This window comes from Phoenix dactylifera, chromosome 7, assembly GCF_051530095.1.
Source record: "Phoenix dactylifera cultivar Ajwa chromosome 7, Ajwa_hap1_PhDact_Kaust_v1.1, whole genome shotgun sequence".
Taxonomy (NCBI): Eukaryota; Viridiplantae; Streptophyta; class Magnoliopsida; order Arecales; family Arecaceae; genus Phoenix; species Phoenix dactylifera.
In genome coordinates, this window is record NC_143196.1 from 6,370,360 (window position 1) to 6,382,062 (window position 11,703).

Sequence of the window (11,703 nt, forward strand, 5' to 3'; positions counted from 1 at the left end):
ATGTTTAGTAAACTTCATTTTTTTTAATGAGACAATTATTATGTGACATTTTATTTGCTATAGCTCCTACCTTAGTAAGAGTTTTCATTCGCGACAATGGCAAGATTTAGTCCTAGATATCTTAATGCCTCTGATGTATAAGTGATCTTGTTACAATAAGTGATGAAGAAAACTGGAAGGGAGAAGAAAACATCATTGATTTATGCACTCATCTTAATTGAATGCTTGTCTCCCAATCCCATATAGCAAGTGAAAGCAATTGTCTAACAAAGTCTAAAATTTGAAGTTGATATTTGCCTTTCTTGCTTCAATAAGAAACCATATATTATTTTCTCATTTGGCTTTATTTCAGAGAATAAATACATCACATTGATGAAATCAGCTCATCTCTTTCTTAGTACTTAAATGGAGATTTTATCTAGTATGATTATAATATTTCTCTTCTGTAGTCTTCGTAGGAGATTCAATATCCCATATCACTTCAAGTGTTCAATTCCTCAAAGCTTCACCTCTTTTAAACATGGATGGGCTATTAAGGCTAGATATCATACTAGACTCCTCGGAGATAATACTTGTTGTCGATGAAGATTCAGAAAATATGATTTCATAGCCATCTCTAAATCCATCCATCCCCTCTGCCAATACTTGCCAGAATAGTCCACCGGTGCAAGGGCCCCCAGATTTAGCTGATGAATAGATTGAATCATAAACAGTTTTGAAGTAGAAGTCCCTCACATCCACAGTATATCCTGATGATTTTGAAGATTTGCCAAATTCCGAGACTATCAATGGCTTTTGGAGTGCTGCAGAGTCCTCAATGTGAGATTGTATCCAACTCTTCATGAAAGCAAGTTGAGCATCATCACTTGATCCTGGGATCCTGCAATAATTGGTAAACACGTATGGTTAAAAGTGTGGTGTTTAGGACTAATATGGCTTGGGGTAGTATTTGAAGATTTATGGAGATGTTACAATCTCAAAAATTTATAAAAATTTAGGACAAAAAAGTTAAGAAATTATCTATAATTCAAAAATTAGCTAATGCAAAATGAGGGATGGAAATAAGAATAAATAATATCAACATGATCCCTACCAGCCACAAAGAATGGATAGTTTATATTCTGCAAGTATCCCATATACTTTTCACGTACATAGGCAAGGCAATATGTTTGCCGGGGGTTTCCATCAAACCAAGTCCAAAATTATTAAGCTAATAGGTTTGGCCTTATGACCCTTGAAGCAATATAGTACCAAGCTTGAAAGATGATACTTTCCAACACATACAATTATTCCATAACAAGGTTAAGCTTCGAGATAATTAAAGAAGAAGGTCCTAATCAGCACTTACCATTGATCAGGGTAGGAATGAATGGTAGTGAAATCAACTTCGGAGACCTGGTTATTGGAGAGAAAATCTGTACCAACCTCGTAACCAGGGTTATATTGCTTTCTGTCTGGAGCCGACTCCCCATAGTACCCTTCAAGCCCAATGTCAAGCATGTGGTTGCTGTCAATGGACTTTACATAAGAAGCCATTTCTTGAACCCAAGCCTGTCAATCCAGATAGCAGTAGCTAAGTTTTGGCAAAACTTTTTACTTTCTCTGGCTATTTTGTTAATGTGAGAATAACCTGAATGGTTTTGCCAGAGAGGTCGCTTTGGCATCGGGGCTCATTCATGAGCTCCCATGCAAATATCGCAGGCTCATCCTTGTACGCTACTCCCGTTATTGTGTTTACCCTTGTGAGAACCGTCTGGTTTAAATGTTGGATTGATAAGCAACCACTCCAAATGTTAAAGAAAATGAAGTCTAATTGAATGGTAACCCATGGAGAACATTTTAGAACTTATGCAAAGAAGCTTAATTGGCACCTTAATATGGTTCTTGTACATTTCTTTAGCAACCTCATTACTAAAGAAGTCGTCATCAGAGCTTATGGATTGTCCTTGGTCCCTTGCCCATTGCACGTACTTGCTCTTCCCTCCAAAATCACCCCAGTTGTTAACCAGTGTCAGAATCAGATAGACTCCATTCTTCTTGGCCTCAGATATAACATAGTCTAACCCCTGAAATAATATCATTTTAAGTAAAGAGAAACTGAAGATGACATCCATCAAGTGTTAGAAATGAACATATATATATATATATATATATATATATATATTATAATAGACCTGTAGAAAACATGCAGTATATATTTAGCAAAAATTCTACATGTATGTATTCAATTGTTGTGAGTTGGCATAACTTTGATGAGCTTCTAAAGGCATATATACCTGGAATGTAGCCTCATTATACTGGCCAGGAGATTCCTGCAAGGCTCTAGACCCCCCATCATTGAAAGCCCAAGTCCTTATCACTTTCAAACCAAGACTACTAGCTTGCTGGAGAGTAGGCGACACCTTCGCTCTATCATTCGGGTCAGATGCCATGTACATCAGCCAATATGCATTGAACCCGTTCGAATAGAATGGTTGGCCATCAATAACAAAATGATTTCCGTTGGGCTTCACAAAACCCGTGCCACCATATGCACCCCCATTTTGGAGTGCTAGTAGAACTAAGAGAGATAAGCAGTAGAACACTTGCTTTCCCTTCATCTTTGAAACCAAAGGTCCAGGGAAGGCCTGAAGATTGCTATAGAGTAATTTAACTTGTTCAGAACTCAAACAAGATCGAAGCTCCACAGTTGAGAGGTGTTTTATGGATGTGGAGACCACGAGTTTGATCAGTGAGGATCATCTAGGTGGTTTATATAGAGTTTAGAATCATGCAAGACAAGAAAGAAAATATTTCTTTTTAGCTAACTAGATAAATTTTAGCAAGAAACTAACAAGGTGTTGTTACGTGCACTGAATCGTATAAGCATGAAGTTTTTGCGTGCATATGCGAGAAAGAGAGAAGGAGGACCGGAAAAGTAGTAGAAAATGTCATTCATTGGTAGTTTTTTTTTGTCGTGAACAATTGTTAGGGCTTTTACTGGATTGTGAGGATTCAGTTATACTCTTAGATTGATGATGACAATGAAAGTGTCACCCATCGTCACATACATAAACATTGGAGCAACAAAATTCTCAAGTCTTATCTACTTGCATAGGCAGGCTTCCTTCTCCAATGGGTAACGTTGTGGTTGGACCTAGAAGAATTTTTCTTCTCAAATTTGCTCTCTAGTTTTCATTGTCCATAAGATCCTTTTTGGTAGAGCATGGTCCAAACTTTTCGTTTGGCTAGTTTGCGGCGGTGGGAGGTTTCATTACTTTTCTGTTTCATGGCACCAGATAAATCAGTTATGCAAGTAGATTTGTTTGTTTCTCTTTTGGCCAAGACTTGATTCTCACTTTGCGTGCAGCTCATGCACTCTCCGGTCCTTTGGCCTACATTCTAATCCACCTCACCGTGAGAGAAAAGAGAAAAGGGCACCACCGAAATACGAGGTCTCACCTCATTATAGACCTAGAGTCAACAGCATAACGGATAAGTTATACCTATAAGGCAACCAAAGATACCTGGTTAACCAACAAAATCAAATCATAATAATTTCAAAACAATAGAAAGATTTCTAGTTTCAATTCTCAAAAATTAATATAATAATGAAAATCCAATCAATCATTCTCGTCCATAAATATTCCAAGATAACAAGAGTCGTAAGGTTCCAACATATTATTAGCATTCAAATCAAATAAAAATCTCTAAAACAAAAATAAACTCAAAAAATTAAACTAATAAGAAATCCGAATAACATGAATAATTAAGGATAGCTAAATCTACTACAACTTCAAGCAATCTAGAATGCACTACCCCGTGTCCTGAGCCATTCGTGGTTCAAAATCTAAAAATAGAAAATAAAAGGTTATGAGCCATACTAGCCCGACAAACAACATAACGCTTCAAAATGGAGTCTAAGTATGCTAAAAAAATAAATAATTAAATTAAAAATTGAAACATAATATCAACTAGAAAGAATCTTTATTTTGCATCAAATATTAAAAATTATGTATTTCTTTTCACAAATTTACTTTTCATAAATTTTCACATACATACATACATACATACATACATATACATATATATATATATATAAGAGAATTTCACAAATTACCTAATCAAATTTTTAAATATTTTACTCAAAATAGGGCATATGTTCAAAAATAATTTACTTATAAAAGTTTCAAGGTACAAAAATTTGGAGAGTAATAATAACATGCTTGACCCATTTTATCAAATATAAAGTAAAGACTTGAAAATAAATTTAATAAACTAATTATTATTTTCCATTATTTTTTTAACAAATTTTTACCAAAAAGTATTATGAAGTGTTAGGTTACTTACCTATTCTCGCTTTAAATTTTTACTTCAATTAAGCCGGTTAGCTACCCCTATTCAAGGTTATTAAAATCTAATAAATTTTATTATCAACATTATAGAAGTCCAGCAAAATAGGAAATCTTAAAAAACCCAAATAGATTAAGATCGGGGTACTCTGGGGATATGTCTTCATTTCCAAACTAAGATAGAAAAAGATATGGCTGGTCAGGTGATGGAGCCTGATGCCGCGCCTGTCCGATGAAAGTAACTTCATCTGATCAAAGATCGTGCTAAGATGAAGAGCTCAAAAGAGATCAATGAGAACCAAGTCCTATGGTGCACAACAAAGACCAAGGTGGTCCCAACATGCTACCCAACTAACAGGACAGTTGCAGACCCCTTTATTGAGATTGATCGAGGAGACTAAAGAGGGATCCTCTACTAGGATCCACCAAACTCTAGAAAGATAATAGAGGAAGAAATAGAGTAGAGCGAGAAACAAGAGTGGGAGTGTTGACCTAAAGGATTGATTTCGATGATCACAAAATAATTGAGTAAGGAAGGAGACGCATGGTTAGAGAAGAAAGGAAAGGTTTGATTTATTTTATAAAGAGGCTTATGAGATTGAACACTTAGAGAAGCAAGAAGAACCCTAAAGGATGAAATTTCGAAGTTGGAGATAAGTTTGAAGTCATTTGGGTGCTTCTGTCACAGAGGATCTGAATTTAGCATAAGAAGAGTCAACCCCTTCATGCCCACAAGTCAAATAAAGAAGTTTAAGTTTTTTGAGCACTAGAAGTTGACCCCAGGTGGGGAGGAGTTGACTCTAACACTTCAGGAGATGACACCAACACTCCAAGAGTTGATTCTAGCACTCAGGAGCTAAGTGGCACAAACTAGGAGTTAACGCCAAGTTAGTAGGAGTTGTGCCCTAAAGTGCCAAAGGCCAAAAATAGAAGGAAGCAAATTTCATCCACTTCAAGAGTCAACCCTAGGACTTCAGGTGTCAACCCCTAAAGAGTAGAAGTAGACTTTAGGTTGCCATAGTGAGAAAAATAGAGGATTGCATTTTCTGGCCATTTTAGGAGTCGACCCCTATGGACCAGGAGTCGACCTCTCTATTCTGGCAGCAATATAACTGCTTGTTTTGAGTAAGAGCAGTCTGCAATTAATACATTCCAACAACTTTCTAATGGACTTCAGTGATCAAAACTCGTTCTCCCCCAAATCTCCATATTAAAAGCCTCCAAAATCAATTGAAGAGAAAGAGAAAAGGCTTTTACATTGAAGAGCTTTCAATAAAAAAGCATTGAAAAATGAACTCTCCACCACTTCTAGATCATTAAGTTGAGGATCCACCAAGAAAAGTGATCATTCAAAGCCTCCCTCTAATATTTGAGCATGCTAAGAAGGGTTCAAATCAGCTCAAACAAGGAGCAATCAATTTCTATAAGTTTTCTTATTTCTTTTGATTGTATTTGGGATTGTTAAGTTTCAAGAAAAGTTGAAACTTGGGAAAAGCTAATCTGTGTCTTAAAAAGAAGTGTAAACTAGCTTGGGGATAAGCTAGGGCTGTTTAGTTGATAAGGAACTAAAGATTGTGTATACGTTGGATTAATGAATAGTGGATTTAATTCCGAGGAAGGGAGCTTTAGGGAGAGGATGTAGGAGTTGAGTAGGCTCTGGAACTCCATAAAAATAGTGGTATTTTTCGTGCTTATGCATTTTCTTAATATTGTCTGCATGTGTTTATCATTGCTTTAGCTGCACATATTTATTCACATATCGCATAAATACTTTGCAAAAGTTTTTTTCCATTACGCATTAAAATTCTAAAATAATCCAATCCACCCCCACTCTTGGGTTGCATATCTAGGCAATAGTAGGAGAAAGAGAGATATCATAAGAGAGGAAAAACAAGAGAAATAGTAAGCAGGATAAGGATGTTCGCTGCCACTCTTAGAAGAGGAAGGAGAGGTTGGGGTTGCTGGTGCAGGTGTTGGTGGCAAGAGGCCATGACCGATGATAAATGACCAATGAGTTGCTGTTCGAGGTGCTGATGGTCACAACTGGTGGTCGGAGGTCACAATCGACAACAAATGACTGGTAAAAAGTCAAAGATATAAGAAAACAATGGATCGACACGTAAAATTTTTGGCTAAAATACAAACGACAAGAGGAGGGTTTTGGTGGTGGTGGCCGAAGGACACAACCTGTACCATCGTTGGTAGTTTGTGCAACCAACAACATCAACGATCGGCGAGAAAAAAAAGAAAGACAAGCCATTATCAAGAAAGGAAATAGGCAAAGAAAAGGCTATTTTTCTTGGTCAATTTCCAACAAAATCTTAGCCGGTGGCAGAGCTTGTGTGCTAGCGAGTGATGTAAAATAGATTAAGTATTTGTTATTCAAAATTATAGCCTGAAACTTTGTTCATTAAGAAGCTCATTTTCATAGCTCATGTTAAAGAAATTCTTATTTGAATGAGAACTTATGTTTAAGTTAGTGTCATATTTATTTTTATTAGAAAATATTTAATGATTCTACAATATTGACCATTGATTTATACAATTATAGCTATAAAAAGATCGCTGAATGCTAACCAGACTAAAATCCAATCTCATTTGGTCGTAAATTAGATGCAAAAAATATAGGTTGCATCTGGATATGTTTGATTTGAATCTAGTTTAAATGGCATATTGATCATTTTTTTTCTCATTGACCACATCTAACCCAATCTTTTGAACCAACTAGTTGCTTGGATCCAAAATCATAACCCAAAAGGTAACCATGTCGGGTCCTTGGCTACCTTAAAACATTTGCAATCTAAAGTATCATTGCCTACTAGTACCATACACACTTATAGATTCTTAGTGAAAGATCTAGCAGAAAAGTTACAAGACATCCACGTAAATTTTTTTTAATGAAATTTCTATGTTGTTTTAGTATTTTCCTAGGAAATAATGTTGGAAACTTATTGGTGTTGTCACTTATTACCTTTCAAATTCTATAATATAAGAGCTATAAGAGACTACATATAGCCGAAAATAGATTTAGGTGTATTTGTGTATTATATATGTATGTATGTATGTATGTATGTATTTGCTTTTCACTGATGAGTGCAAATATAGATATAATATTGTACGGATGCTGAAATTGATACCCATAATAAGATACAATAGGATAAAGTACAATAGATCTTTATTTTTGAAATGACCGAACCTGACCCTATAGGATCACTGTTAGCTATCTACTAGACTCAAAAAGCTAACAACAAGCATAAGTGAGTCAAATAATGATCAACAACGAGTCAGGAGAAAATGGACCAAATGTTATTCAAAACTGGCCTTGATGTCATGATAAATTTTAGAAGAGGTTTAGATGGTTAATGGCATGGATTGTTTGTAGCATATATAGAATCTCATTCCTTTGATTGAAGAGATAAGAAAGGAACCGTATCAAGTACCCTTGATTGAAGGGATTTGAGTAAACAAATCTGCTTTACCGAGAACAAAAACCAACATTGACTTTTGAAGAATGTTATTGAACTCAGTTGAGCTAAGTTGATTCGCTAATATAGCTTGTTTAGCCCAAAATTTGCTCATAAAATACTCTAATTTTCATGTTAAAATGCATTGACTAAGCTTTAGGTAGTTGATTATTCACTAGTCCTTGCGATCCTAAGATGCCTAATTCTATTGCACCTCTACTAGATCCTCATAGTAGAATTGTCAAACTCTTAAGGTTTGTATATCTTATACAAACTTTATTGTAATATTATAATTCAATGTATGAATAGATCACACTTAAAACATACACTCATCTTGGGATTTTGTAGCAAGAGGCGCTTCAAATGTGAAAAGTTTCTAGGCATGTTATATATCGTTAAATGAGGCTAGATCAAGCTTTGTAGTCCTTGTAAATTTACATATATAATGAGATGAAGACATCCACTATTTTCTTTTATAGTTCTTGATACAACTGATGATGTCAACCATTTTTCAATACCTTACTAAAAAATATATAAGTAATTTTTTTCTACAGAAGAAAATATATCTCATTCTTAGAGTAGATCATGTGCTAATAATGGAAATCCTTTCATTAAATTTACACTATGTCGGCTATCAAAAATAGATCTTTGCATACGGTTCATTAGTCAAACAAATATACCATTAATGGATCAAGTTATGGCTCATAAGAGAACAAACTTGATTAGTGGTTTTGTTGTCGTGGGATGTGGATTCATAGATGATACTAAGACTTTCCATATACAACTTGCATAAATGCATTTAGCATTCCAAAAGAAAAAAAGTACCAAACACACAACAATACTTTGATAGACATCACTTAGAAATATTAAGCAGCATGTTTAGTAAACATCATTTTTTTTTAATGAGACAATTATTATGTGACATTTTATTTGCTATAGCTCCTACCTTAGTAAGAGCTTTCATTCGCGACAATGGCAAGATTTAGTCCTAGATATCTTAATGCCTATGATGTATAAGTGATCTTGTTACAATAAGTGATGAAGAAAACTGGAAGGGAGAAGAAAACATCATTGATTTATGCACTCATCTTAATTGAATGCTTGTCTCCCAATCCCATATAGCAAGCGAAAGCAATTGTCTAACAAAGTCTAAAATTTGAAGTTGATATTTGCCTTTCTTGCTTCAATAAGAAACCATATATTATTTTCTCATTTGGCTTTATTTCAGAGAATACATACATCACATTGATGAAATCAGCTCATCTCTTTCTTAGTACTTAAATGGAGATTTTATCTAGTATGATTATAATATTTCTCTTCTGTAGTCTTCGTAGGAGATTCAATATTCCATATCACTTCAAGTGTTCAATTCCTCAAAGCTTCACCTCTTTTAAACATGGATGGGCTATTAAGGCTAGATATCATACTAGACTCCTCGGAGATAATACTTGTTGTCGATGAAGATTCAGAAAATATGATTTCATAGCCATCTCTAAATCCATCCATCCCCTCTGCCAATACTTGCCAGAATAGTCCACCGGTGCAAGGGCCCCCAGATTTAGCTGATGAATAGATTGAATCATAAACAGTTTTGAAGTAGAAGTCCCTCACATCCACAGTATATCCTGATGATTTTGAAGATTTGCCAAATTCCGAGACTATCAATGGCTTTTGGAGTGCTGCAGAGTCCTCAATGTGAGATTGTATCCAACTCTTCATGAAAGCAAGTTGAGCATCATCACTTGATCCTGGGATCCTGCAATAATTGGTAAACACGTATGGTTAAAAGTGTGGTGTTTAGGACTAATATGGCTTGGGGTATTATTTGAAGATTTATGGAGATGTTACAATCTCAAAAATTTGTAAAAATTTAGGACAAAATATTTAAGAAATTATCTTTAATTCAAATATTAGCTAATGCAAAATGAGGGATGGCAATAAGAATAAATAATATCAATATGATCCCTACCAGCCACGAAGAATGGATAATTTATATTCTGCAAGTATCCCATATACTTTTCACATACATAGGCAAGGCAATATGTTTGCCGGGGGTTTCCATCAAACCAAGTCCAAAATTATTAAGCTAATAGGTTTGGCCTTATGACCCTTGAAGCAATATAGTACCAAGCTTGAAAGATGATACTTTCCAACACATACAATTATTCCATAACAAGGTTAAGCTTCGAGATATTTAAAGAAGAAGGTCCTAATCAGCACTTACCATTGATCAGGGTAGGAATGAATGGTAGTGAAATCAACTTCGGAGACCTGGTTATTGGAGAGAAAATCTGTACCAACCTCGTAACCAGGGTTATATTGCTTCCTGTCTGGAGCCGACTCCCCATAGTACCCTTCAAGCCCAATGTCAAGCATGTGGTTGCTGTCAATGGACTTTACATAAGAAGCCATTTCTTGAACCCAAGCCTGTCAATCCAGATAGCAGTAGCTAAGTTTTGGCAAAACTTTTTACTTTCTCTGGCTATTTTGTTAATGTGAGAATAACCTGAATGGTTTTGCCAGAGAGGTCGCTTTGGCATCGGGGCTCATTCATGAGCTCCCATGCAAATATCGCAGGCTCATCCTTGTACGCTACTCCCGTTATTGTGTTTACCCTCGTGAGAACCGTCTGGTTTAAATGTTGGATTGATAAGCAACCATTCCAAATGTTAAAGAAAATGAAGTCTAATTGAATGGTATCCCATGGAGAACACTTTAGAACTTATGCAAAGAAGCTTAATTGGCACCTTAATATGGTTCTTGTATATTTCTTTGGCAACCTCATTACTAAAGAAGTCGTCATCAGAGCTTATGGATTGTCCTTGGTCCCTTGCCCATTGCACGTACTTGCTCTTCCCTCCAAAATCACCCCAGTTGTTAACCAGTGTCAGAATCAGATAGACTCCATTCTTCTTGGCCTCAGATATAACATAGTCTAACCCCTGAAATAATATCATTTTAAGTAAAGAGAAACTGAAGATGACATCCATCAAGTGTTAGAAATGAACATATATATATATATATATATATATATATATATATATATATATATATATATATATTATAATAGACCTGTAGAAAACATGCAGTATATATTTAGCAAAAATTCTACATGTATGTATTCAATTGTTGTGAGTTGGCATAACTTTGATGAGCTTCTAAAGGCATATATACCTGGAATGTAGCCTCATTATACTGGCCAGGAGATTCCTGCAAGGCTCTAGACCCCCCATCATTGAAAGCCCAAGTCCTTATCACTTTCAAACCAAGACTACTAGCTTGCTGGAGAGTAGGCGACACCTTCGCTCTATCATTCGGGTCAGATGCCATGTACATCAGCCAATATGCATTGAACCCGTTCGAATAGAATGGTTGGCCATCAATAACAAAATGATTTCCGTTGGGCTTCACAAAATCCGTGCCACCATATGCACCCCCATTTTGGAGTGCTAGTAGAACTAAGAGAGATAAGCAGTAGAACACATGCTTTCCCTTCATCTTTGAAACCAAAGGTTGAGGGAAGGCCTGAAGATTGCTATAAAGTAATTTAACTTGTTCAGAACTCAAACAAGATCGAAGCTCCACAGTTGAGAGGTGATTTATGGATGTGGAGACCACGAGTTTGATCAGTGAGGATCATCTAGGTGGTTTATATAGAGTTTAGAATCATGCAAGACAAGAAAGAAAATATTTCTTTTTAGCTAACTAGATAAATTTTAGCAAGAAACTAACAAGGTGTTGTTACGTGCATTGAATCGTATAAGCATGAAGTTTTTGCGTGCATATGCGAGAAAGAGAGTAGGAGGACTGGAAAAGTAGCAGAAAATGTCATTCATTGGTAGTTTTTTTTTGTCGTGAACAATTGTTAGGGATTTTACTAGATTGTAAGGATTCAGTTATACTCTTAG

At 35.6% G+C, this 11,703-nt stretch overlaps 2 protein-coding genes across 2 annotated transcripts; both read right to left on the bottom strand.

Annotated features, from left to right (window-relative positions):
* Positions 1-246: 246 nt before the first annotated feature.
* LOC149753123 (putative mannan endo-1,4-beta-mannosidase 9) lies at positions 247-2,552 on the bottom strand. Its single transcript, XM_089924237.1, has 5 exons — positions 2,277-2,552; positions 1,872-2,066; positions 1,631-1,753; positions 1,349-1,551; positions 247-880 (listed from the first exon to the last, which is right to left on the bottom strand). The coding sequence occupies exons 1-5, from the start codon at positions 2,436-2,438 to the stop codon at positions 490-492; spliced, it is 1,074 nt and encodes a 357-aa protein (XP_089780363.1). The 5' UTR covers positions 2,439-2,552; the 3' UTR covers positions 247-489.
* Positions 2,553-8,929: 6,377 nt separating this feature from the next.
* Positions 8,930-11,703, bottom strand: LOC103698279 (putative mannan endo-1,4-beta-mannosidase 9). Its single transcript, XM_008780270.5, has 5 exons — positions 10,970-11,703; positions 10,543-10,737; positions 10,302-10,424; positions 10,020-10,222; positions 8,930-9,551 (listed from the first exon to the last, which is right to left on the bottom strand). Exons 1-5 carry the CDS (start codon positions 11,291-11,293, stop codon positions 9,161-9,163), a joined length of 1,236 nt encoding a protein of 411 aa, XP_008778492.5. The 5' UTR covers positions 11,294-11,703; the 3' UTR covers positions 8,930-9,160.